Here is a 25,434-nt window from a genome sequence, read left to right as displayed (position 1 = left end):
TCCAGAGCCAGCACCACACCTAAGAGTGAAAGAGAGACTCCAATTGGACTCCAGACGCCAGCCTGGTCTCATTGACTAGATGTAACATAGAAAATGTAAATCTGGGGACCGAGACACTACGGTTTCATATTATATGTTATGTTTGGTATGGATATGTAAGACAGATAGTTACTTATGACAAAAATGAAAGAAGGGTGGTTCGTCAGGGTGGATGGGTTGGCATATAACACGAATGTTTAGCAACCCAAAGGTTGCGAGTTCCAATCTGATCACGGCCAACTTTAGAATTTTAGCTAACTAGAAACTTTTTAACTACTTACTAATTTTTAGCTAATTTTTCAAATACTTAGCATGTTAGCTAATCCCTTCCCTAACACTAACCTTAACCCTTTTAGCTAATCCTTCCCCTAACCCTAACCTTTACCCTGTGACCTAACGCCTAAACGTAACCCTACACCCTAAACTAGCTAGAATTCTCATCATACGTTTCATAAATTTGTAACATGTTGTATGTTTTGCAAATTCACAACATACAGTATAATATGAATTGTAATTTATAACATATTATAAAAAATGGGTGATAGACATTCACAAATGAATACATACCATACATAACATATCATACCAAATGCGGTGTCTCTGATATACATACAGAATAATATGAAATGCTCTGAGACCAGGTTGCACTAGCACCTCCCCCGGCTGGTAAGAAGGCAACCTCTGAGTTACATTCAATGATACATTATTGACACACACTAATGAAATGGACATGGAAAGGTAGTGGTTCAGTAACGGACAGAAAACAGGGGTGATGAATATACACAATAACTGATAGCACAAGTAGAGCAACAACACTGTTAACAAAGGAAGGATTGTATAAGTGGCATAGCTACCTGCAGAGTATTACACAACAAAGTAAACACAGAGAAGTAACTTACAATAGGCAATATAGTAACTATAAAGAACAACAAGCAAGAATGATACACATTTTACACACTCACTTTGTGCACGCACACTATACCACGAGTCCAGTTAATGGGCAGAGATAGAGGTTGATCTCTGTCTCTGGTTGAGGAGACTGGGAGGAGAAGCAGGAGTTGGGGATCTGGGACACAAGCTGACTGCCTGTGATTTGCTGACCCCCTGGCGACCATGACTCCTAGCAACTAATCAGTGGACAGGCATGAAGGGACAGTTTACGACACCGCTGGCCTGCTTAGCTACAAACAGATTTTTCCTGCAATCTAGAGCCGTAATCATTATGCTTAATTGATTTTTCTGACATGTCTGGTAAGTATGCAGGCCATTTCAGCTTTCAGGATTTCTGTACAGATCCTTGCAGGCCGTGGATTATCATGCTGAAACATGAGGTGATGGCGGCGGATGAGTGGCATGACAATTGTCCCCGGGGTCTCGTCACAGTATTTCTGTGCATTGAAATTGTCATTGATAGAATGCAATTGTGTTCCCTGTCCATGGCTTATGCCAGCCCATACCATAACCCAACTGCCACCATGGGGCATTCTATTCACAACGTTGACATCAGCAAATCACTCGTCCACACGTTGCCCTACATGTGGTCTGCAGTTGTGAGGCCAGTTGGACGTACTGCCAAATTCTCTAAAGCCTCCCCGGCTTATGGTAGAGAAATTAACATTAAATTCTCTGCAACAGTCATTTGCATTCTCCCTCAAAACTTGAAACATCTGTGGCATTGTGTTGTGTGACAAAACTGCACATTTTTGAGAGGCCTTTTATTGTCCCCCAGCACAAGGTGCACCTATGTAATGATCATGCCGTTTAAACAAATCCAAATATATTTTATATTTGATATTCTTCAAAGTAGCCACCCTTTGCCTTGGTGACAGCTATGCACAGTCTTGGCATTCTCTCAACCAGCTTCATGAGTTTAAAAGGTCATTTGTGGAATTTTGTTAAAAGGTCATTTGTGGAATTTCTTTCCTTCTTAATGCGTTTGAGCCAATCAGTTGTGTTGTGACAAGGTAGGGGTGGTAAACAGAAGATAGCCCTATTTGTTAAAAGACCAAGTCCATATTTTGGCAAGAACAGCTCAAATAAGCAACGAGAAACGGCAGTCCGTCATTACTTTAACTTTTGTTTGGTTGCTACATGATTCCATATGTGTTATTTCATAGTTTTGATGTCTTCACTATTATTGTACAATGTTAAAAATAGTAAAAATAAAGAAAAACCCTTGAAAGAGTAGATGTGTCCAAACATTTGACTGGTTATGTATATATTGTATATTGCAAATATGGTACAATCCAAGTGTGCAAAGCTCTTGGAGACTTACCCAGAAAGACTCAAAGCTTTAATTGCTGCCAAAGGTGATTCTAACATGTATCGTGAAAACATGTAAATCATTTTCAGTACATTTGCAAAAATGTCAAACGTGTTTTCAATTTGTCATTATGGTGTATTGTGTGTAGCTGGAAAGGATAAACAATTATAATTTCATCCATTTTGAATTCAGGCTGTAAGAAAACAAAATGTGGAATAAGTTAAGCGGTATGAACACTTTCTGAAGGCACTGTATATCTACAAGAACAATATAAATGAGTGACTCTTTGAAAGGGGGTCATATAAACATGGCCTTATTGTTTTCTTCTTCACAGCTATCATGCTATATTGGGCATCGTTTCTCAGACCAAATCTCCATTCTGGCTTAAACAAAGCAATCTGATCATACTCCAGTCAAATTCAAACTATAGGGAATGGCACAAAATGGCTTCTGTAAAGCACCTATACATTGTCCAATCAACATCCACACATTGATTTCATTCTTCGCATCTTTATTAAAACAAACACACTTGTGCAATGTTCAAAAGTGTGTGAGAGATTACCATTAACGTGTGTCTATGTGTGGGGTCAAATTTGGCTGGTCATACATTTGCAAATAGCCGAGATTGGATATTTCAGCACCATGGACAGCAGCAAAATCGGAAAAGCGAGATCTGTCATTCAGCACCACATGGCAGTAGACAGCGGCCATCTCACGTGAAGTTGGCACTGGGAAAATCCCACGTAATGGGAAACGAGGCTTAGGAGGCAAAAATACTGAAGGAGAAGACTCCCACAGGAACCTTATGCGAAACTGTTCTGCCACATTCATTTCAAATGTTACATATTTCGATCTGCAAATAATATAAACTGACTTTTCAAACTACACTGTACAGATTTAGCGTGTCTGTGCATCATAGGTACAACTGCACGAAATTCCCCTCTCAAATATCTGTTTGTGAGAAACAATAAGAAAAACAACTGTTAGACTTTTACAATGCGCACTGTCGTGCATTTTTATATTACCAACAAGACAACGAAGTGATGGTCTATACGCGCCATGGAGACTTATAACGGATACTTCCCACCCAGCAAAAGTTCCCACGCTGAGCGATGTTGTGAACTACACGATTATGCATATAATTCAAGACATACGTTTATTAGCATTCATACATATTTTTAACCGATTAGCTTTGCAAAAGTGTACCTTATGTCAATTCAAAGCTCGGAAATATTGGAATAACGTAAGAGGACTCTGACACTCTAGGCGCACAACAAGATAACACAACAACCACATTTTCAATTGACAATCATTGCTTTAAATATATACGGTTAATAGATTTGTATAGGCATTGGTAAACAATTAATTTCACTTGTAAACCAAGGTTGGATTAGTAGGTCTAAGCAACATGCAGCTGGATACTCGCGTCATGAATCGAAACAGGTTCCAATCCTCATATATACACATTATGACAAAATAAAGAGCTTAATCTTTCAAGACATAAAGACATAGAAGCATACCCATTTATAAAGGTTCTACACATTCCATTTCTCCATAGCAATAGAATGTAAACATTCTATTTTGTGCCAAACATTGCCTACAACTCAATTCTAAGTGCAGCATATTGGACGACTCCACAGTAATTGATCATTCGCGACATTAACTTATTCCTGTTATTTCTAGAGCATCTCGTATATCTATAGCGCTGCGTTTCTACCCCATCTTACCATGGATAGGGTTTGGTGCATTCCGGAGTTCACTTATGGTCCCACAAAGGTAATCTTTGGAGATGTTCATTTTAGCATACTGTAAATGCCTGTGCACAATGTGCATAACAAAGCATCATTATTGTCATTCTCTTCAAAGGAATTCTGCAGAAGCAGCCTTTATTTCCAGACTCTGCAGGCCTGCTGGGAGGAAACATATTACAATAAACAGGTTAGATTCATCCCCCAAAAGACATAAACAACAGAAAGAGAGTTGTATTTCAAGACAGTTTAGAGAAGATGGTCATAAGAGTTCTTAATAACACTCGCAAATTGTGATGCATGAACAGTTGTGAAATGTTTTGAGAGGCCCTTCAGAATGCACATGATATGGTATTTCGTGGCACTGTCTCACACCTTACCTCATCTTGCAGAAGAAGCTCATGGTCCACTATCTGCTGCTCCAGAGTCAAGGCCAGGTCCCGCACCATGTCACCACGGAGCACATGAGCGACTGGCTGGTGTCTCAGGGCAAAAAATCCCTTAGGGAGAGGTGAGTACCACTTCATCATTCACCTTCACTGCCATTCCCTGCCATCAGCAGTACTCCAAGAGGTGTGGGTAAAATAAACAACAGAAAAATCGGAAGCCAGGAAAGTTGAATTGCTCTGTGCTTTATTTGAAGGGTGTGGAAGGAAACCCTGGAGGAAGGGAATGACCTCGCTCGGCTGGTAAGACAATAAGAGTTAGACACATACTACAAGTCAGTGAGCTCTTTACTAGCCTTTCAACAAGTAGTTAGTACAGCAGAATAGATATGTTGTGAAATTTCACTAATCGGACTTCCTGTTTTTTACGGCAGACATGGGAAGTCAACACTTGCCTAAAAATGATAGACATAGAGCACGAGGCTGTCTGCAAGCTCCGCCGCTCCTTGCACTCCACCTCGCCAGCTGACATGTGAGTTCCATGTACTGCCCTGCATATGACTTGATCCATTTATCTACACATCTGTAACTATGCAGAAACAGACTAAGACAGTGTTCTCTGTGAGCACATTGCACATCGTTTAGCTTTGTATTCTCCTTTTTGTTGATTTCAGCGACCCTAAGGTCCACAGCATCGTGGAAAGAGCTGTAAGGAGCATTATGGGCGAGCTGTCCAATGAGCCCCGTAGCAACCTGCTCAGCCCATCCCAGGTGGTTGTGGAGGTGGTGCCAAGGCTCCTCCTGGCCCTGTGGATTCAGCCAAAGGAAGGCCATTCAGGGCACCCAATCCTAGTAAGCGGGATGGCTGTGGGCATGGTGGCGGCCGTAGTGGAGAAGCTCTCCAGCATGTTAAAGGCCCCTTCCCCTCAAATCCCTTTCTCCCGCGCTGCGGCTTTTGAATCTGTGTGGTCAATCCTCGGGAGAATCAGTCAGTCCTTCTCCACGGATGACCTCCAGAGCCCATTTTATGTGAGATCTGTCTGTGCCTTTGTGGCTGACGAGGTCCAGAGCTGCTTCCAGCCCCCTGCAGCCACCTTACCAGTCCTCCCTGTCGTCGCCGCGGCCATCTCCACCGCACCTCCAGACATTCTAGCAGGTGAGTAAGCAATGATAGAGAGCACTCTGACAGATGCCTGTTGTGATGACATCTCGGTGACTTGTAGTAGTAGAGCTTATCAGGATTGTTGTTGTCACTCCTAACACAGAGGCAGACCCGGCTTCTTCCCACCTGGAGGTTGTGAATATCAACGCTAACACAGAGGCAGACCAGGATTCTTCCCACCTGGAGGTTGTGGACATCACCGCTAGCATAGAGGCAAACGGGCGTCTTCCCACCTTTGTGGACATCACCGCTAGCATAGAGGTCTTCCCACCTAGTTGTGGACATCACCGCTAACATAACAGACTCTGCTTCTTCCCACCTTGAGGTTGTGGACATCACCCATAACACACAGGCAGACTCTGCTTCTTCCCACCTTGAGGTTGTGGACATCACCCATAACATACAGGCAGACACGGCATCTTCCCACCTGGAGGTTGTGGACATCACCCATAACACACAGGCAGACACGGCATCTTCCCACCTTGAGGTTGTGGACATCACCCATAACATACAGGCAGACACGGCATCTTCCCACCTTGAGGTTGTGGACATCACCCATAACATACAGGCAGACACGGCATCTTCCCACCTTGAGGTTGTGGACATCACCCATAACACACAGGCAGACACGGCATCTTCCCACCTGGAGGTTGTGGACATCACCCATAACATACAGGCAGACACGGCATCTTCCCACCTGGAGGTTGTGGACATCACCCATAACATACAGGCAGACACGGCATCTTCCCACCTGGAGGTTGTGGACATCACCCATAACACACAGGCAGACACGGCATCTTCCCACCTTGAGGTTGTGGACATCACCCATAACATACAGGCAGACACGGCATCTTCCCACCTTGAGGTTGTGGACATCACCCATAACATACAGGCAGACACGGCATCTTCCCACCTTGAGGTTGTGGACATCACCCATAACACACAGGCAGACACGGCATCTTCCCACCTGGAGGTTGTGGACATAACATGTAAGACAGAGGAAGACCCGGCCTGTTCCCATCTGGAAGTTGCGGACATAGGCCCTAAAACAGAGGCAGACAGAGCTTGTTCCCACTTGGAGGCTGTGGAAATCACCCCTAAGACAGAGGCAGACCCGGCTAATTCACACCTGGAGGTTCAGGACATCACCCCTAAGACACAGCAAGATCCAGCTTCTTCCCACCTTGAGGTTGTGAACATCATCCGTAACAAAGAGGCAGATCCGGCTTCTTTCCACCTGAATGTTGTGGACATCACCCCTAAGAGAGAGGCAGAGCCCATCTCTTCCCTCTTGGAGGTTGTGGATGTCACACCTGAAGAAAGGACTCTCAAGATGTCCGTCTTCGCCACTCCGCCAACTGACATCCAAGCAGGTGAGTTACACTGACAGGTGCCGTTTGTCATGACATCTTAGTAGAACCTTTCAACTGGCCAGTGTTTAGAACCTGCGGTTTGCATTTGTTTACATTCTGTCCCTCTTTTCTCCCTTTCCAGAGGATGTTTCTGTGGTCATCCCAGATGTCACCCCACATGTCACCAAGGATGTGACACTGGATGTTCCATGTAGAGCAGCATGCAAAGGGAAAGTCCGGCAATTTTTTTTCAGGCTTTGGAGGGCAGTGTGCTGCTGCGCCTGCCACAAGGAAGAGGAGGAACAATATTAGTTATTCATCAGACCTTCAGAAATGAGATTGAACCATAGACCATTAAATTATTTGCATTATAATAATTGGATTCAATTCTGCTTTTCCTGTTTACTACTTAATTTCAGAACATTTCTATAAACGTTCACTTTGCAAGTGTGGAGTAGGTTGTGTAAATAAGTGGGAAACATCCCAATTTTAATGCTTTTAATAATTTACTTACTACACGTAAACAAAACAAAAAAGTAGTATTTGACAACAACAAAAACAGAGGGAGCTCAACCAACGTTGAGTTGCGGTGCAACCAAAACCTTTAATCATCATAGAAAACTAAAAAGCGCAACTCTTGCACACTATAAAAAATGCATTGTTTTATTCAAGCAATGTTAAAAGATGAACATTTTGACCTAATCTACGACAATATGCAAGTTGTGTTTGCCCAGGAAAAGGGTGACCCAGACTCACCCTGGTTCTTGAGGTTGCAGACAGTGAAAAGATATCATTAAGTAAATGGGACTTTTCAAATCTTGAATAAAAATCTTTAATGAACATAAATGTAAATACAACTGACTTGAGGATCAGAGCAGGCTGGCTGACTGGCTAGCCCTGAAGGCCCTCTGCCTCTACCTCTGTGTGGTTCATCTCAGCCAAGAGGTTGTGTGGGTTGTCTTTCTTTGTGGGTGTGAATCACTGTGACCTCTCCTTCGTCCTGTCCGTTGGCCTGATCAGAAGGCTTGTCATCTCTTTCCTTGCTCACATGAGCAGGAGGAATGGCATCTGGGGTAACCTCCTCTATCTAACGCCTCTTCTTTCTGTCTGTGTTCGACTGAGGTCACTCGTTCGCTTTATATAGCCCTTCGTACATCAGCTGATATCTCAAAGTGCTGTACAGAAACCCAGCCTAATACCCCAAACAGCAAGCAATGCAGGTGTAGAAGCACGGTGGCTAGGAAAAACTCCCTAGAAAGGCCAAAACCTTGGAATAAACCTAGAGAGGAACCAGGCTATGTGGGGTGGCCAGTCCTCTTCTGGCTGTGCCGGGTGGAGATTATAACAGAACATGGCCAAGATGTTCAAATGTTCATAAATGACCAGCATGGTCGTATAATAATAAGGCAGAACAGTTGAAACTGGAGTAGCAGCACGGTCAGGTGGACTGGGGACAGCAAGGAGTAGGAGGAGGTAGGCCATGAAGGAGGAGACGAAAGACAGCTGGGCTCCAGAAACAACACCAACCTCATACTTCATCAGTAGACCTCCCAGGAATATCCCCACCGCACCCACAGGCAGGTTCAACACACCAGGAGAAGTTATAATCACATCTAGTGTTACCAGTGTGCTGGAGTTTCATTTCCACTCATGTTCAACAAACCTACAGGGAATGGGAGAGAACCAAAAGTTGTATTTACTGTAATTCAACATCAATGCTGACAGGAGGGAACATTTCAGTTGGAGCATGTCCAGGTTTCTATGGCTGTGTTTAGACAGCCCAATTCAGATCTTTTTATAGAGTAATTCAGGGATGCAAACTGGTGAGGGCCCAAAAAGGTGAAAAATTCTAAAATATCCATAGGGGAAGGTAGGTTTTAACGAATTAAACAACAAAGACTATGATCTACATTATCAGTCTCTGTGTGTAAAATAAAACGTGGTTAATGTGAACCTCTCACTGCTAAATAATGTGTAGAAATCAATCCAATGTTATTTGTTGTCAAGACTTTACTGCATAAGACACTCAAGTCTTGACGCCTCATTTTCATCCAATTCTCTCATTCTGAAAATTAACCACAACGTTACTGGAGAGGGAAAACATGAGTTCATAGATAGTTCGTTTTTAACATTTCACACAGATTGCCAGGGTCCAGTAAGCAACTACGTTAACAATATAACTTGAGGAATGGCAAGAAGTCGTATACCAGTTAATACTATAGCGAGCTGGTTCGTTTACTAACGTTAGTTTATCCGATGTAACGTTCATGCTTGCTAGCCAGCCGGCTGACCTCACTATCCAGCTAATTTTCACACCATAACACAATTATTTGATCAGCTAAGTTGGATAATGTTGCTCAACATTTCTCTGGCAAGCTAACGCGGAGAATTTGATCCAGCTAGCTGTAGTATCTGGGATCTACATCTGTTTATATTAGTTACTGTGCTGTTACTAAGCAGTAATGCATTACGGCAGTGTTACGTTACTACACCTAATAGGAAATGCACATGCACTGGAATGCCGCGAACTGTAGAGCTCGAGGGTTTTGACTAAACGACAACTAAACTACTCCCGTCTCCTGCCTGGTCATTTCTCCACAACACAAATATTACAGTGGCGACGAGGTGATTAAACTACATAAATGGACATTGCTTGAAGGGAAGAATGTTGCGTGAGTAATGAAACTCAAAAAAAAATATGTAATTCGTCAGGTATTTTTATTTTCTTTCGCCAGTAGAGTAGGCTAAGCACTGCTAGCACTGCTAGTACAGTATTCAGGAGCTGCCAAGTAGCAAGACTATTGGAGTCCAGAATAGCGACACTGCCCTCTGGTGGTTAAATAAAAGAAACTGTCATTGAACCCATTGAAATTAGGCGATCTCAGTGGAGCAATATTGTCAAGGAAGAAGAGACGTAACACGGTGTGTACATTCATACAAATGAGTGCAGTGAATGAAGTAATTGCAGAAACTTCTGAAGTGAAGAAGTAGATGAATATTCAGAAAATTAAGGAATATAAGGAAACTGAACAATTAACTGTGAAAATGGCAACCATTGGTCGAGTACCAGAGTTTGAGGCTACAAAAGAGGATTTTGATTCCTATTTTGAGCGTTGGCTGGCTGCAAATGAAATCAAAGATGGAAAGAAAGCAGACGTATTTCTTATTGTTTTGGGTCCAACTGAGTATGGATTGCTGAAAGGTCTCATTGAACCAATGAAAGCAGTGGAGTTGAACTATGCAGAACTGACTGAAACTCTTTCAAGGTATTTCAAGCCTAAGCCAATTCTCATTGCAGAACGTTTCAGATTTTACCAACGTCACCAGAGTCAAGGGGAAACCGTGGCTGACTACATCCTTGCTTTGAAAAGGCTGGCAAGTACATGTGAGTTTGCACAATTTCTTGATGATGCTCTCCGAGACAAGTTTGTATGTGGTCTCACAGGTGAAGCATATCACAGAAGGCTCCTGTCAGAGAAGGACCTGACCTTTAAGAAAGCCTGTGATATAGCACTTGGACTCGAGCTTTCCCACAGGGATACTATTGAGCTATCGGGACATGCAGAATGTCAGAAAGGTGTTCACAAGGTCAGTGATGCACGTGGTGAAAAAAGCTCACAAAAGTCACACTTTTTTCAGTCCCGTCCTCAAGGTTACACAAGAACAGAGCAGCCCACATCTCAAAGGTCTAAGCCAAGTTGCTACAGATGTGGGGGAGATAATCATCAGCACAGTGAATGTCGGTTCCAAAAGGAAAAGTGCCACAATTGTGGAAAGGTTGGACATTTACAGAGTGTGTAAAGCCTCGAAACGCACAGCAAGAGCGCACAAAGTGTCAGACGCAGCACAAGAAGAGGAAGGTACAACTGAAACCGTAGTGGAACTGTTCACAGTGTACACGGCTCAACAACTAAAAGATGGAATCTATCTCAACATGGAGTTAGCGGGAAAACCAGTAAAAATGCAGCTGGACACCGGAGCGTCTGTATCCCTGGTTCCAGAGAGACTCTACAAAGAAAAACTGAAAGAGTGCCCTCTTCAGCCCGCGTCCATCCACCTTTTTTCATACACTGGTGACACTATTCCTGTGTTAGGGCAGATCCAGGTACCAGTCCGGTATGAGGGGAAGGAGTGGACGCTACCGCTTGTCATTGTTAAAGGAGAAAAATCAGCCTTGCTAGGCAGAAACTGGTTACAAAAGATCAAGTTGAACTGGGGAGAAATCTTCAGTCTGAGAAATGACAAACCAGTGAGTCAGGCTACACTCACTAACATGCTGGAGAAGCACAAATAACTTTTTAAAGATGGCTACGGTGAAATACAAGACTTCACAGCAAAAGTCAGAGTGCAAGAAGGAACCAAGCCTATCTTTCACAAACCACGCCCAGTTCCCTATGCTCTTAAGGGAGCAGTAGAGAAGGAACTGGACCGCCTACAGAAGAATAACATAATAACGAAAGTAGCGAGGAGCGACTGGGCCTCTCCGATTGTTGTAGTCCCAAAGAAAGACAAGACCGTCAGAATGTGAGGTGACTACAAGGTCACAGTAAATCGCTGCATACTACCAGAGGAATATCCACTACCAAATGCTGAGGATCTGTTTGCCACTCTAGCCGGTGGGGCGGTTTTCGGTAAGCTGGACCTGGCATTCGCTTATCAGCAACTGAAGCTGGATCCGGAGTCAGAACAGTATCTGACCATCAATACACACAAGGGGCTATTCAGATTCAATCGCTTGGCCTATGGAATCTCGACAGCTCCAGCGATATTCCAACAAACAATGGATGAGATCTTGGACGGTATAGACCATGTTGTGTGCTTCATGGACGACATCCTCGTGTCAGCACCAACCATTGGAGAGCACCTTGTAGTGCTGGACAAAGTGATGTCAAGACTGGAGAAATACGGAGTGAGAATGAAACGCAGCAAGTGTGAGTTCCTCCAGGACTCAGTGGAGTATCTCGGATACAAGATTGATGCACAAGGCCTGCACCCAACCAACAGCAAGGTGGAAGCAATCGTAAACGCTCCAGCACCCACAAATATCTCAGAGCTGAGGTCATTTTTGGGGTTCCCAAACTATTACGGAAAGTTTGAGGCAAACTTGTCCACATTGTTGCATCCGCTTCACCAACTGCTGCAGGCCGATACAAAGTGGAATTGGTCCCCACAATGCGAAGAAGCATTCAAGACTTGCAAACAGCGTCTGCTAAAGAGCAAGTGGCTTGCCCACTATAACACAGAGATGAAGCTGAGACTCGCGTGTGATGCATCTCCTGACTGTGGACGTACGGGAGAGACAGAACCTGACCTTCCACCCGAACCTGGCCCACCACAGGAAGCCCAGGAGGAGCGGAGATATCCTATTCGACAGCGAAGGGCACCTCAAAGGCTTGACCTGTGAGTTGAGCTGGTTAAGGAGGTAACGGACAGTAAAACAAACACTTTAATATGTCCTAGATAAAAGGAAAGAAAAATGACATTACCTGGGTTAGTTATTAGGACACAAACTCCATCTTCGGGGCAGAATAATCCCTGGATTTGTGCTGGGCTCTGAAAAGTCTGCTTCAACCCAGTAGTTGAAAAATGTTTAAGAATGCATTGTTCAGATATTGCATACCTAACATATTTACCTTGTTCTCTGGGAGTTAAACACTATGGGGGAGGAGTGTAGTATCTGGGATCTACATCTGTTTATATTAGTTACTGTGCTGTTACTAAGCAGTAATGCTTTGGAGATATTCATTTTAGCATACTGTAAATACCTGTGCACAATGTGCATAACAAAGCACCATTATTGTCATTCTCTTCAAAGGAATTCTGTAGAAGCAGCCTTTATTTCCAGACTCTGCAAGCCTGCTGGGAGGAAACATATTACAATAAACAGGTACGATTCATCCCCCAAAAAACATAAACAACAGAAAGAGAGTTGTATTTCAAGACAGTTTAGAGAAGATGGTCATAAGAGTTCTTAATAACACTCGCAAATTGTGATGCATGAACAGTTGTGAAATGTTGTGAGAGGCCCTTCAGAATGCACATGATATGGTATTTCGTGGCACTGTCTCACACCTTACCTCATCTTGCAGAAGAAGCTCATGGTCCCGCACCATGTCACCACGGAGCACATGAGCGACTGGCTGGTGTCTCAGGGCAAAAAATCCCTTAGGGAGAGGTGAGTACCACTTCATCATTCACCTTCACTGCCATTCCCTGCCACCAGCAGCACTCCAAGAGGTGTGGGTAAAATAAACAACAGAAAAATCGGAAGCCAGGAAAGTTGAATTGCTCTGTGTTTTATTTGAAGGGTGTGGAAGGAAACCCTGGAGGAGGGGAATGACCTCGCTCGGCTGGTAAGACAATGAGAGTTAGACACATACTACAAGTCAGTGAGCTCTTTACTAGCCTTTCAACAACTAGTTAGTACAGCAGAATCGATATGTCGATAAATTTCACTAATCGGACTTCCTGTTTCCTACGGCAGACCTGGGAAGTCAACACTTGCCTAAAAATGATAGACATAGAGCACGAGGCTGTCTGCAAGCTCCGCCGCTCCTTGCACCCCACCTCGCCAGCTGACATGTGAGTTCCATGTACTGCCCTGCATATGACTTGATCCATTTATCTTCACATCTGTAACTATGCAGAAACAGACTAAGACAGTGTTTTCTGTGAGCACATTGCACATCGTTGAGCTTTGTCTTCTCCTTTTTGTTGATTTCAGCGACCTAAGGTCCACAGCCTCGTGGAAAGAGCAGTAAGGAGCATTATGGGCGAGCTGTCCAATGAGCCCCGTAGCAACCTGCTCAGCCCATCCCAGGTGGTTGTGGAGGTGGTGCCCAGGCTCCTCCTGGCCCTGTGGCTTCAGCCAAGGAAGGCCATTCAGGTCACCCAATCCTAATAAGCGGGATGGCCGTGGGCATGGTGGCGGCCGTAGTGGAGAAGCTCTCCAGCATGTTAAAGGCCCCTTCCCCTCAAATCCCTTTCTCCCGCGCTGCGCTTTTGAATCTGTCTGGTCAATCCTCGGGAGAATCAGTCAGTCCTTCTCCACGGATGACCTCCAGAGCCCATTTTATATGAGATCTGTCTGTGGCTGACGAGGTACAGAGCTGCTTCCAGCCCCTGTAGCCACCTTACCAGTCCTCCCTGTCGTCGCTGCGGCCGTCTCCACTGCACCTCCAGACATCCTAGCAGGTGAGTAGCAATGATAGAGAGCACTCTGACAGATGCCTGTTGTGATGACATCCCGGTGACTTGTAGTTGTAGAACTCATCAGGATTGTTGTTCATCACCACTAACATAGAGGCAGACTCTGCTTCTTCCCACCTTGAGGTTGTAGACATCACCCATAACACACAGGCAGACACGGCATCTTCCCACCTAAATGTTGTGGACATCACTCCTAATAGAGAGGCAGAGCCCATCTCTTCCCTCTTGGAGGTTGTGGATGTCACACCTGAAGAAAGGACTCTCAAGATGGCCATCGTCGCCACTCTCCCAACTGACATCCAAGCAGGTTAGAAACACTGACAGGTCCATTTGTCATGACATCTTAGTAGAACCTTTCAACTGGCCAGTGTTTAGAACCTACGGTTTGCATTTGTTTACATTCTGTCCCTCTTTTCTCCCTTTCCAGAGGATGTTGCTGTGGTCATCCCAGATGTCACCCCACACGTCACCAAGGATGTGACACTGGATGTTCCATGCAGAGCTGCATGCAAAGGGAAAGTCCGGCAATTTTTTTTCAGGCTTTGGAGGGCAGTGTGCTGCTGCGCCTGCCACAAGGAAGAGGAGGAACAATATTAGTTATTCATCAGACCTTCAGAAATGGGATTGAACCATAGACCATTAAATTATTTGCATTATAATAATTGGATTCAATTCTGCTTTTCCTGTTTACTACTTAATTTCAGAACATTTCTATAAACTTTCTCTTTGCAAGTGTGGAGTAGGTTGTGTAAATAAGTGGGAAACATCCAAATTTTCATTCTTTTAATGATTTACTTACTACATGTAAAAAAAAGTAGTATTTGATAACAAAAAAAATGAAGGGAGCTCAACCAACGTTGAGTTGAGGTGCAACCAAAACCTTTAATCATCATAGAAAATGAAAAGGCGCAACTCTTGCGCACTATAAAAAATGCATTTTTTATTCAAGCAAGGTTAAAAGATGAACATTTTGGCCCCGTCTATGCGTCCACACGCTCCACAACACACTCGTCTGGTGAAAAGAGGTGAAATGAAGGTAGTAGGAAAAGGGAATTCCACAGTAACTATGCTAAACAAAAATGTAAACACAACATGTGAAGTGTTGGTCCCATGTTTCATGAGCTGAATTGAAAGATCCCAGAAGTTTTCCATACGCACAAAAAGCTTATTTCTCTCATGTTTTATGCAGAAATTTGTTAGCATTTCTCCTTTGCCAAGATAATCCATCCACCTGACAGGTGTGGCATATCAAGAAGATGATTAAACAGCATGATCATTACACAGGTGCACCTTGTGCTGGAGACAAAAAAAGCCACTCTAAAATATGCAGTTTTGTCACACAACACAATGCCACAGATGCCCCTCAAGTTTTGAGGGAATGTGCAATTGGCATGCTGACTGCAGGAATGTCTACCAGAGCTGTTGCCAGAGAATTTAATGTTAATTTCTCTAACATAAGCCTCCCACAACGTTTGACAGTACATCCAACCGGCCTCACAACCGGAGACCAAGTGTCACCACTCCAGCCGATGACCTCCACATCCGGCTTCTTCACCAGCAGGGTCGTCTGAGACCAGCCACCCGGACAGCTGATGAAACTGAGGAGTATTTCTGTCTGTAATAAAACCCTTTTGTGGGGAAAATTCCGATTGGCTGGGCCTGGTTCCCCAGTGTGTGCACCTATGCCCTCCCAGGCCCACCTGTGGCTGCACCCCTTCCCAGTCATGTGAAATCCATAGATTAGGGCCTATTGAATTAATTTAATTGACTGATTTCCTTATTTGAACTGTAACTCAGTAAAACCATTGAAATTGTTGAATGATGCATTTATATTTTTGTTCAGTATAGTTCAAGTCAAACTCCATGGAAGTTGCTAGCATGACTGGCTCTGAGGTCGTTTGCGCTCAGATACACTCTGATTACCGAGTCCTCTCCTTAGAGACTCTGCCTACACCACCACCGACAGGCCCCATAGGGGGCCTGCAGACAGAGACTTACAAAGAAAGGCTCCTACAGTTGTTAAGTGAAGAGTTTTACCCATAGGCCTGAGTTAGGGGAGACGTGACTGACACCCACCTGTGGTTTAGCTAGGCCTGCTGGATGCAGGATTCTCCCCCAGCCTCCCTCCCCAGTGATCCTCAACACACACTCACTCCATATACTTCATATACTTCATATAATTCTAAAGATGCATGAGATAATTTGATTCCTCTCTCAGACAATTTTACATTACATACAGTACCAGTGTTTGGACACACCTACTCATTCCAGGGTTTTTCTTTATGCCAAGAGCATTCAAAGCTATCATCAAGGCAAAGGGTGGCTACTTTGAAGAATCTAAAATATATTTGGATTTGTTTAAAACTTGTTTGGTTACTACATGATTCCATATGTGTTATTTCATCATTTTAACGTCTTCACTATTATTCTACAATGTAGAAAATAGTAAAAATAAAGAAAAACCCTTTAAACTTTTGGCTGGTACTGTATGTTTTATTATAAGATAATACATCATGGTTATAGTGTTTCTTATGCCTCATAGATTAAAATGAGACTGTTGAGTGCGACTGACGATCTGGGGAATTGAGAGACAGTGAAAGGGTGGGTTAAGGAGATTGGATAAGCAGTGAAAATGGGTGAGCTAACAATATGGCGTTCATACTTGGTTCTTGAAACAAGAACTGAGGAAAGAGACAGGCTTGCAAACATGAAAAAGGACACCAGGCACATTCTGAATGTCTCATGTAACAATTAGTCTTTGGCCAAATAAAGGTGTGAGGTTATTTTTTGATAAAATAGCTTGACAGACATGACCACATCAGCTTTGTGCTGTCACCAAGTGGGGACTAATGTTCATTATAATAATAGTTATAATCGTCATCACAATAATAATGCCAATACAGGAAAACAACAACACCAACTCCTTAAAACAACAGTTGTTGAGACAAATAACCTTTCACTTAGCAGACGGTTATTGTTAAAAGTAGTGCTGCACAAATGTCATTTGAGATGCCCCTATAGAAAATGGATAGAGCTGGGTCGACGAACTCGGAACGCACCACAGGAACCACCGCAAGCCAATCACTATGGAGATGACCATGGAACTCTCCAGCAGCGTCCTCTTAGATGGAACATCTCCTGGGAATCCTGAGTAGTTCTAAACAGAGTGCAGCTGCAACCAAACTCACCAAGTCTGTTTTACCCTGCTTACAGAGCCCCATGGCTGGGTGTTTTTAAAGCTCCACACCCTCAGCTGACTCCTGGTCTCCCTGAAGCTTCCTCTTGATCATCAGGACGACAAGGCCCAGTAGCACGTAGGCACATGCATCCAGAGCCAGCACCACACCTAAGAGTGAAAGAGAGACTCCAATTGGACTCCAGACTCCAGCCTGGTCTCATTGACTAGATGTAACATGGAAAATGTAAATCTGGGGACTGAGACACTACGATTTCGTATTATATGTTACGTTTGGTATGGATATATAAGACAGATAGTTACTTAAGACAAAACTGAAAGAAGGGTGGTTCGTCAGGGTGGATGGGTTGGCATATAACACGAATGTCTAGCAACCCAAAGGTTGCGAGTTTGAATCTCATCACGGCCAACTTGAGAATTTTAACTAACTAGAAATGTTTTAACTACTTACTAATTTTTAGCTTAGCATGTTAGCTAATCCCTTCCCCTAACACTAACCTTAACCCTTTTAGCTAATCCTTCCCCTAACCCTAACCTTTACCCTGTAACCTAACTCCTAAACGTAACCCTACACCCTAATCTAACTAATGTTAGCCAACTAGCTAACATTTCGCTTGTAACTTGTAACATATTGTACGTTTTGCAAATTCAAAACATACAAATGAAATCAATCAAATCAAATTGTATTTGTCAGATACACATGGTTAGCAGATGTTAGTGCGAGTGTAGCGAAATGCTTGTGCTTCTAGTTCCGACAATGCAGTAATAACCAACAAGTAATCTTGCTAACAATTCCAAAACTACGACCTTATAGACACAAGTGTAAGGGGATAAAGAATATGTACATAAAGATATATGAATGAGTGATGGTACAGAGCGGCATAGGCAAGATACAGTAGATGGTATTGAGTGCAGTATATACATATGAGATGAGTATGTAAACAAAGTGGCATAGTTAAAGTGGCTAGTGATACATGTATTACATAAGGATGCAGTAGATGATATAGAGTACAGTATATACGTATACATATGAGATGAAAAATGTAGGGTATGTAAACATTATATTAGGTAGCATTGTTTAAAGTGGCTAGTGATATATTTTACATCATTTCTCATCAATTCCCATTATTAAAGTAGCTGGAGTTGAGTCAGTGTGTTGGCAGCAGCCACTCAATGTTAGTGGTGGCTGTTTAACAGTCTGATGGCCTTGAGATAGAAGCTGTTTTTCAGTCTCTCGGTCCCAGCTTTGGTGCACCTGTGCTGACCTCGCATTCTGGATGATAGCGGGGTGAACAGGCAGTGGCTCGGGTGGTTGCTGTCCTTAATGATCTTTATGGCCTTCCTGTGACATCGGGTGGTGTAGGTGTCCTGGAGGGCAGGTAGTTTGCCCCGGTGATGCGTTGTGCAGACCTCACTACCCTCTGGAGAGCCTTATGGTTGTGGGCGGAGCAGTTGCCGTACCAGGCGGTGATACAGCCCGACAGGATGCTCTCGATTGTGCATCTGTAGAAGTATAATATGAATTGTAATTCGTAACATATTATAAAAATTGGGTGATAGACATTCACAAATGAATACACACCATACATAACATATCATACCAAATGCGGTGTCTCTGATATACATACAGAATAATACGAAATGCTCTGAGACCAGGTTGCACTAGCACCTCCCCCGGGCTGGTAAGAAGGCAACCTCTGAGTTACATTCAATGATACATTATTGACACACACTAATGAAATGGACATGGAAAGGTAGTGGTTCAGTAACGGACAGAAAACAGGGGTGATGAATATACACAATAACTGATAGCACAAGTAGAGCAACAACACTGTTAACAAAGGAAGGATTGTATAAGTGGCATAGCTACCTGCAGAGTATTACACAACAAAGTAAACACAGAGAAGTAACTTACAATAGGCAACAGAAGTAACTATAAAGAACAACAAGCAAGAATGATACACATTTTACACACTCACCTTGTGCACACACACTATACCACGAGTCCAGTTGATGGGCAGAGATAGAGAGGTTGATCTCTGTCTCTGCTTGAGGGAGACTGGGAGGAGATGCAGGAGTTGGGGATCTGGGACACAAGCTGACTGCCTGTGATTTGCTGAACCCCTGGCGACCATGACCCCTAGTAACTAATCAGTGGACAGGCGTGAAGGGACAGTTTACGACACCGCTGGCCTGCTTAGCTACAAACAGATTTTTCCTGCAATCTAGAGCCAGAATCATTATGCTTAATTGATTTTTCTGACATGTCTGGTAAGTATGCAGGCCATTTCAGCTTTCAGGATTTCTGTACAGATCCTTGCAGGCCGTGGATTATCATGCTGAAACATGAGGCGATGGCGGCGGATGAGTGGCATGACAATTGTCCCCGGGGTCTCGTCACAGTATTTCTGTTCATTGAAATTGTCATTGATAGAATGCAATTGTGTTCCCTGTCCATGGCTTATGCCAGCCCATACCATAACCCAACTGCCACCATGGGACATTCTATTCACAACGTTGACATCAGCAAATCACTCGTCCACACGTTGCCCTACATGTGGTCTGCAGTTGTGAGGCCAGTTGGACGTACTGCCAAATTCTCTAAAGCCTCCCCGGCTTATGGTAGAGAAATTAACATTAAATTCTCTGCAACAGTCATTTGCATTCTCCCTCAAAACTTGAAACATCTGTGGCATTGTGTTGTGTGACAAAACTGCACATTTTTGAGAGGCCTTTTATTGTCCCCCAGCACAAGGTGCACCTATGTAATGATCATGCCGTTTAAACAAATCCAAATATATTTTATATTTGATATTCTTCAAAGTAGCCACCCTTTGCCTTGGTGACAGCTTTGCACAGTCTTGGCATTCTCTCAACCAGCTTCATGAGGTAGTCACCTGGAATGAATTTCAATGTACAGGTGTGCTTTGTTAAAAGTTAATTTGTGGAATTTCTTTCCTTCTTAATGCGTTTGAGCCAATCAGTTGTGTTGTGACAAGGTAGGGGTGGTAAACAGAAGATAGCCCTATTTGTTAAAAGACCAAGTCCATATTTTGGCAAGAACAGCTCAAATAAGCAACGAGAAACGGCAGTCCGTCATTACTTTAACTTTTGTTTGGTTGCTACATGATTCCATGTGTTATTTCATAGTTTTGATGTCTTCACTATTATTGTACAATGTTAAAAATAGTAAAAATAAAGAAAAACCCTTGAAAGAGTAGATGTGTCCAAACATTTGATTGGTTATGTATATATTGTATATTGCAACTATGGTACAATCCAAGTGTGCAAAGCTCTTGGAGACTTCCCCAGAAAGACTCAAAGCTTTAATTGCTGCCAAAGGTGATTCTAACATGTATTGTGAAAACATGTAAATGAGATATTTCTGTATTTCATTTTCAATACATTTGCAAAAATGTCAAACATGTTTTCAATTTGTCATTATGGTGTATTGTGTGTAGCTGCAAAGGATAAAAAATTATAATTTTATCCATTTTGAATTCAGGCTGTAAGAAAACAAAATGTGGAATAAGTTAAGGGTTATGAACACTTTCTGAAGGCACTGTATATCTACAAGAACAATATAAATGAGTGACTCTTTGAAAGGGGGTCATATAAACATGGCCTTATTGTTTTCTTCTTCACAGCTATCATGCTATATTGGGCATCGTTTCTAAGACCAAATCTCCATTCTGGCTTAAACAAAGCAATCTGATCATGCTCCAGTCACGCTATAGGGAATGGCACAAAATGGCTTCTGTAAAGCACCTATTCATTGTCCAATCAACATCCACACATTGTTTTAATAAAGATGCAAAGAATGAAATCAAACACATGTGTGCAATGTTCAAAAGTGTGTGAGAGATTACCATTAACATTTGTGTATGTTTTGGGTCAAGTTTGGCTGGTCATACATTTGCAAATATCCGAGATTGGATATTTCGGCACCATGGACAGCAGCGAAATCGGAAAAGCGAGATCTGTCATTCAGCACCACATGGCAGTAGACAGCGGCCATCTCATGTGAAGTTGGCAGTGGGAAAATCCCACGTAATGGGAAACGAGGCTTCGGAGGCAAAAAGACTGAAAGAGAAGAGTCCCACAGGAACCTTATGCTAAACTGTTCTGCCACATTCATTTCAAATGTTACATATTTCGATCTGCAACTAATATAAACTGGCTTTTCAAACTACACTGTACAGCTTTAGTGTGTCTGTGCATCATAGGTACAACTGCACGAAATTCCCCTCTCAAATATCTGTTTGTGAGAAACAATAAGAAAAACAACTGTTAGACTTTTACAATGCGCACTGTCGTGCATTTTTATATTACCAACAAGACAACGAAGTGATGGTCTATACGCGCCATGGAACGGCACCTCAGTACCTCCAGGCTCTGATCAGGCCCTACACCCAAACAAGGGCACTGCGTTCATCCACCTCTGGCCTGCTCGCCTCCCTACCACTGAGGAAGTACAGTTCCCGCTCAGCCCAGTCAAAACTGTTCGCTGCTCTGGCCCCCAATTTTGGAACAAACTCCCTCACGCTTTGCCAGGACAGCGGAGTCAATCACCACCTTCCAGAGACACCTGAAACCCCACCTCTTTAAGGAATACCTAGGATAGGATAAAGTAATCCTTCTCACCCCCAAAAGATTTAGAACAACTATTGTAAAGTGGCTGTTCATTGGATGTCAAAGGTGAATGCACCAATTTGTTAAGTCGCTCTGGATAAAGAGCGTCTGCTAAATGACTTAAATGTAATGTAATGTAATACGCGCCATGGAGACTTATAACGGATACTTCCCACAAAGCAAAAGTTCCCACGCTGAGCGATGTTGTGAACTACACTATTATGCATATAATTCAAGACATACGTTTATTGGCATTCATACTCTTATTTTTAACCGATTAGCTTTGCAAAAGTGTACCTTATGTCAATTCAAAGCAAATATTGGAATAACGTAAGAGGACTCTGAAACTCTAGGCGCACAACAAGATAACACAACAACCACATTTTCAATTGACAATCATTGCTTTAAATATATACGGTTAATAGATTTGTATAGGCATTGGTAAACAATTAATTTCACTTGTAAACCAAGGTTGGATTAGTAGGTCTAAGCAACATGCAGCTGGATTCTTCACGCGTCTTGAATCGAAACAGGTTCCAATCCTCATATATACACATTATGACAAAATAAAGAGCTTAATCTTTCAAGACATAAAGACATAGAAATACCTTTATAAATGTATGCTTCTACACATTCCATTTCTCCATAGCAATAGAATGTAAACATTCTATTTTGTGCCAAACATTGCCTACAACTCAATTCTAAGTGCAGCATATTGGACAACTAAACAGTATCCCAAAAAAATCATTCGCGACATTAACTTATTCCTGTTATTTCTAGAGCATCTCGTAAGATCTCATAGAGTTCTTTCTACCCCATCTTACTATGGATAACAGTTTGTGCATTCCGTTGTTCACTTATGGTCCCACAAATGTCATCTTTGGAGATGTTCATTTTAGCATACTGTAAATACCTTTGCACAATGTGCATAACAAAGCATCATTATTGTCATTCTGCTTCAAAGGAATTCTGCAGAAGCAGCCTTTATTTCCAGAGCACATGAGGACTGGCTGGGTCTCAGGGCAAAAATATTACAATAAAGAGGTGAGTACCACTTCATCACCACCTTCACTGCCATTCCAACAGCCACCAGCAGCACTCAAGACAAGAGGTGTGGGTAAAATAAACAACAGAAAAATTGGAAGCCTGGAAAGTTGAATTGCTCTGTGTTTTATTTGAAGGGTGTGGAAGGAAACCCTGGAGGAGGGGAATGACCTCGCTCGGCTGGTAAGACAATGAGAGTTAGACACATACTACAAGTCAGTGAGCTCTTTACTAGCCTTTCAACAACTAGTTAGTACAGCAGAATCGATATGTTGTGAAATTTCACTAATCAGACTTCCTGTTTCCTACGGCAGACCTGGGAAGTCAATACTTGCCTAAAAATGATAGACATAGAGCACGAGGCTGTCTGCAAGCTCCGCCGCTCCTTGCACTCCACCTCGCCAGCTGACATGTGAGTTCCATGTACTGTCCTGCATATGACTTGATCCATTTATCTTCACATCTGTAACTATGCAGAAACAGACTAAGACAGTGTTTTCTGTGAGCACATTGCACATCGTTTAGCTTTGTCTTCTCCTTTTTGTTGATTTCAGCGACCCTAAGGTCCACAGCATCGTGGAAAGAGCTGTAAGGAGCATTATGGGCGAGCTGTCCAATGAGCCCCGTAGCAACCTGCTCAGCCCATCCCAGGTGGTTGTGGAGGTGGTGCCCAGGCTCCTCCTGGCCCTGTGGCTTCAGCCAGAGGAAGGCCATAGGGTGCACCCAATCCTAATAAGCGGGATGGCCGTGGGCATGGTGGCGGCCGTAGTGGAGAAGCTCTCCAGCATGTTAAAGGCCCCTTCCCCTCAAATCCCTTTCTCCCGCGCTGCGGCTTTTGAATCTGTGTGGTCAATCCTCGGGAGAATCAGTCAGTCCTTCTCCACGGATGACCTCCAGAGCCCATTTTATGTGAGATCTGTCTGTGCCTTTGTGGCTGACGAGGTACAGAGCTGCTTCCAGCCCCCTGCAGCCACTTTACCAGTCCTCCCTGTCGTCGCCGCGGCCATCTCCACCGCACCTCCAGACATCCTAGCAGGTGAGTAGCAATGATAGAGAGCACTCTGACAGATGCCTGTTGTAATGACATCTCGGTGACTTGTAGTAGTAGAGCTCATCAGGATTGTTGTTGTCACTCCTAACACAGAGGCAGACCCGGCTTCTTCCCACATGGAGGTTGTGAATATCAACGCTAACACAGAGGCAGACCAGGATTCTTCCCACCTGGAGGTTGTGGACATCACCGCTAACATAGAGGCAGACCAGGTGTCTTCCCACCTAGAGGTTGTGGACATCACCGCTAACATAGAGGCAGACCAGGTGTCTTCCCACCTAGAGGTTGTGGACATCACCGCTAACATAGAGGCAGACCAGGTGTCTTCCCACCTAGAGGTTGTGGACATCACCGCTAACATAGAGGCAGACCAGGCGTCTTCCCACATAGAGGTTGTGGACATCACCGCTAACACAGAGGCAGACCAGGCATCTTCCCACTTGGAGGTTGTGGACATCACCGCTAGCATAGGGGCAGACCAGGCATCTTCCCACTTGGAGGTTGTTGACATCACCGCTAGCATAGAGGCAGACTCTGCTTCTTCCCACTTGGAGGTTGTGGACATCACCGCAAACATAGAGGCAGACTCTGCTTCTTCCCACTTGGAGGTTGTGGACATCACCGCTAGCATAGAGGCAGACCAGGCATCTTCCCACCTGGAGGTTGTGGACATCACCGCTAGCATAGAGGCAGACTCTGCTTCTTCGCACTTGGAGGTTGTGGACATCACCGTTAACATAGAGGCAGACCCGGCCTGTTCCCACCTGGAAGTTGCGGACATCGGCCCTAAAACAGAGGCAGACAGAGCTTGTTCCCACTTGGAGGTTGTGGAAATCACCCCTAAGACAGAGGCAGACCTGGCTAATTCACACCTGGAGGTTCAGGACATCACCCCTCAGACACAGCAAGATCCAGCTTCTTCCCACCTAAATGTTGTGGACATCACCCCTAATAGGGAGGCAGAGCCAATCTCTTCCCTCGTGGAGGTTGTGGATGTCACACCTGAAGAAAGGACTCTCAAGATGGCCATCGTCGCCACTCTGCCAACTGACATCCAAGCAGGTTAGAAACACTGACAGGTCCATTTGTCATGACATCTTAGTAGAACCTTTCAACTGGCCAGTGTTTAGAACCTACAGTTTGCATTTGTTTACATTCTGTCCCTCTTTTCTCCCTTTCCAGAGGATGTTGCTGTGGTCATCCCAGATGTCACCCCACACGTCACCAAGGATGTGACACTGGATGTTCCATGCAGAGCTGCATGCAAAGGGAAAGTCCACCGATTTTTTTTCAGGCTTTGGAGGGCAGTGTGCTGCTGCGCCTGCCACAAGGAAGAGGAGGAACAATATTAG

General features: G+C 43.7%; 2 protein-coding genes across 10 annotated transcripts in view; both read left to right on the top strand.

Annotated features, from left to right (window-relative positions):
* Positions 1-15,361, top strand: part of LOC127920357 (serine-rich adhesin for platelets-like) — a 22,955-nt gene extending 7,594 nt beyond the window's left edge. Inside the window, exons 1-6 of one of the 9 annotated variants that reach the window (XM_052504431.1) lie at positions 5,097-5,592; positions 5,702-5,784; positions 6,194-6,247; positions 6,356-6,409; positions 6,518-6,971; positions 7,093-7,540. In XM_052504431.1, coding sequence (XP_052360391.1) covers positions 5,157-5,592; positions 5,702-5,784; positions 6,194-6,247; positions 6,356-6,409; positions 6,518-6,971; positions 7,093-7,262 — 1,251 coding nt within the window. In that variant the 5' untranslated portion in view covers positions 5,097-5,156 and the 3' untranslated portion in view covers positions 7,263-7,540. Of the gene's footprint in view, positions 1-5,096; positions 5,593-5,701; positions 5,785-6,031; positions 6,248-6,355; positions 6,972-7,092; positions 7,541-14,071; positions 14,145-14,359; positions 14,467-14,586 lie in introns of those variants that run through there. The other 8 variants (XM_052504428.1, XM_052504427.1, XM_052504430.1 and 5 more) reach the window with 8 other exon arrangements.
* LOC127920358 (serine-rich adhesin for platelets-like) lies at positions 13,087-25,434 on the top strand. Its single transcript, XM_052504434.1, has 5 exons — positions 13,087-13,187; positions 23,099-23,443; positions 23,586-24,067; positions 24,176-25,144; positions 25,265-25,434. The coding sequence occupies exons 2-5, from the start codon at positions 23,373-23,375 to the stop codon at positions 25,432-25,434; spliced, it is 1,692 nt and encodes a 563-aa protein (XP_052360394.1). The 5' UTR covers positions 13,087-13,187; positions 23,099-23,372.

The sequence above is a fragment of the Oncorhynchus keta genome, unplaced genomic scaffold (assembly GCF_023373465.1).
Source record: "Oncorhynchus keta strain PuntledgeMale-10-30-2019 unplaced genomic scaffold, Oket_V2 Un_contig_19147_pilon_pilon, whole genome shotgun sequence".
NCBI lineage: Eukaryota > Metazoa > Chordata > Actinopteri > Salmoniformes > Salmonidae > Oncorhynchus > Oncorhynchus keta.
Note: the sequence above shows the minus strand (reverse complement) of the source record. Positions and strands in the feature narration are given on the sequence as shown.

What these genes read in the sequence shown, in the direction of transcription:
- LOC127920358 (XM_052504434.1), top strand. Translation starts at nt 23,373, where the DNA reads ATGATAGACATAGAGCACGAGGCTGTCTGCAAGCTCCGCCGCTCCTTG. An exon ending in ACCTCCAGACATCCTAGCAG is followed by an intron (nt 24,068 to 24,175) that starts GTGAGTAGCAAT and finishes CTCCTAACACAG; the next exon opens with AGGCAGACCCGGCTTCTTCC. An exon ending in GCCAACTGACATCCAAGCAG is followed by an intron (nt 25,145 to 25,264) that starts GTTAGAAACACT and finishes CTCCCTTTCCAG; the next exon opens with AGGATGTTGCTGTGGTCATC.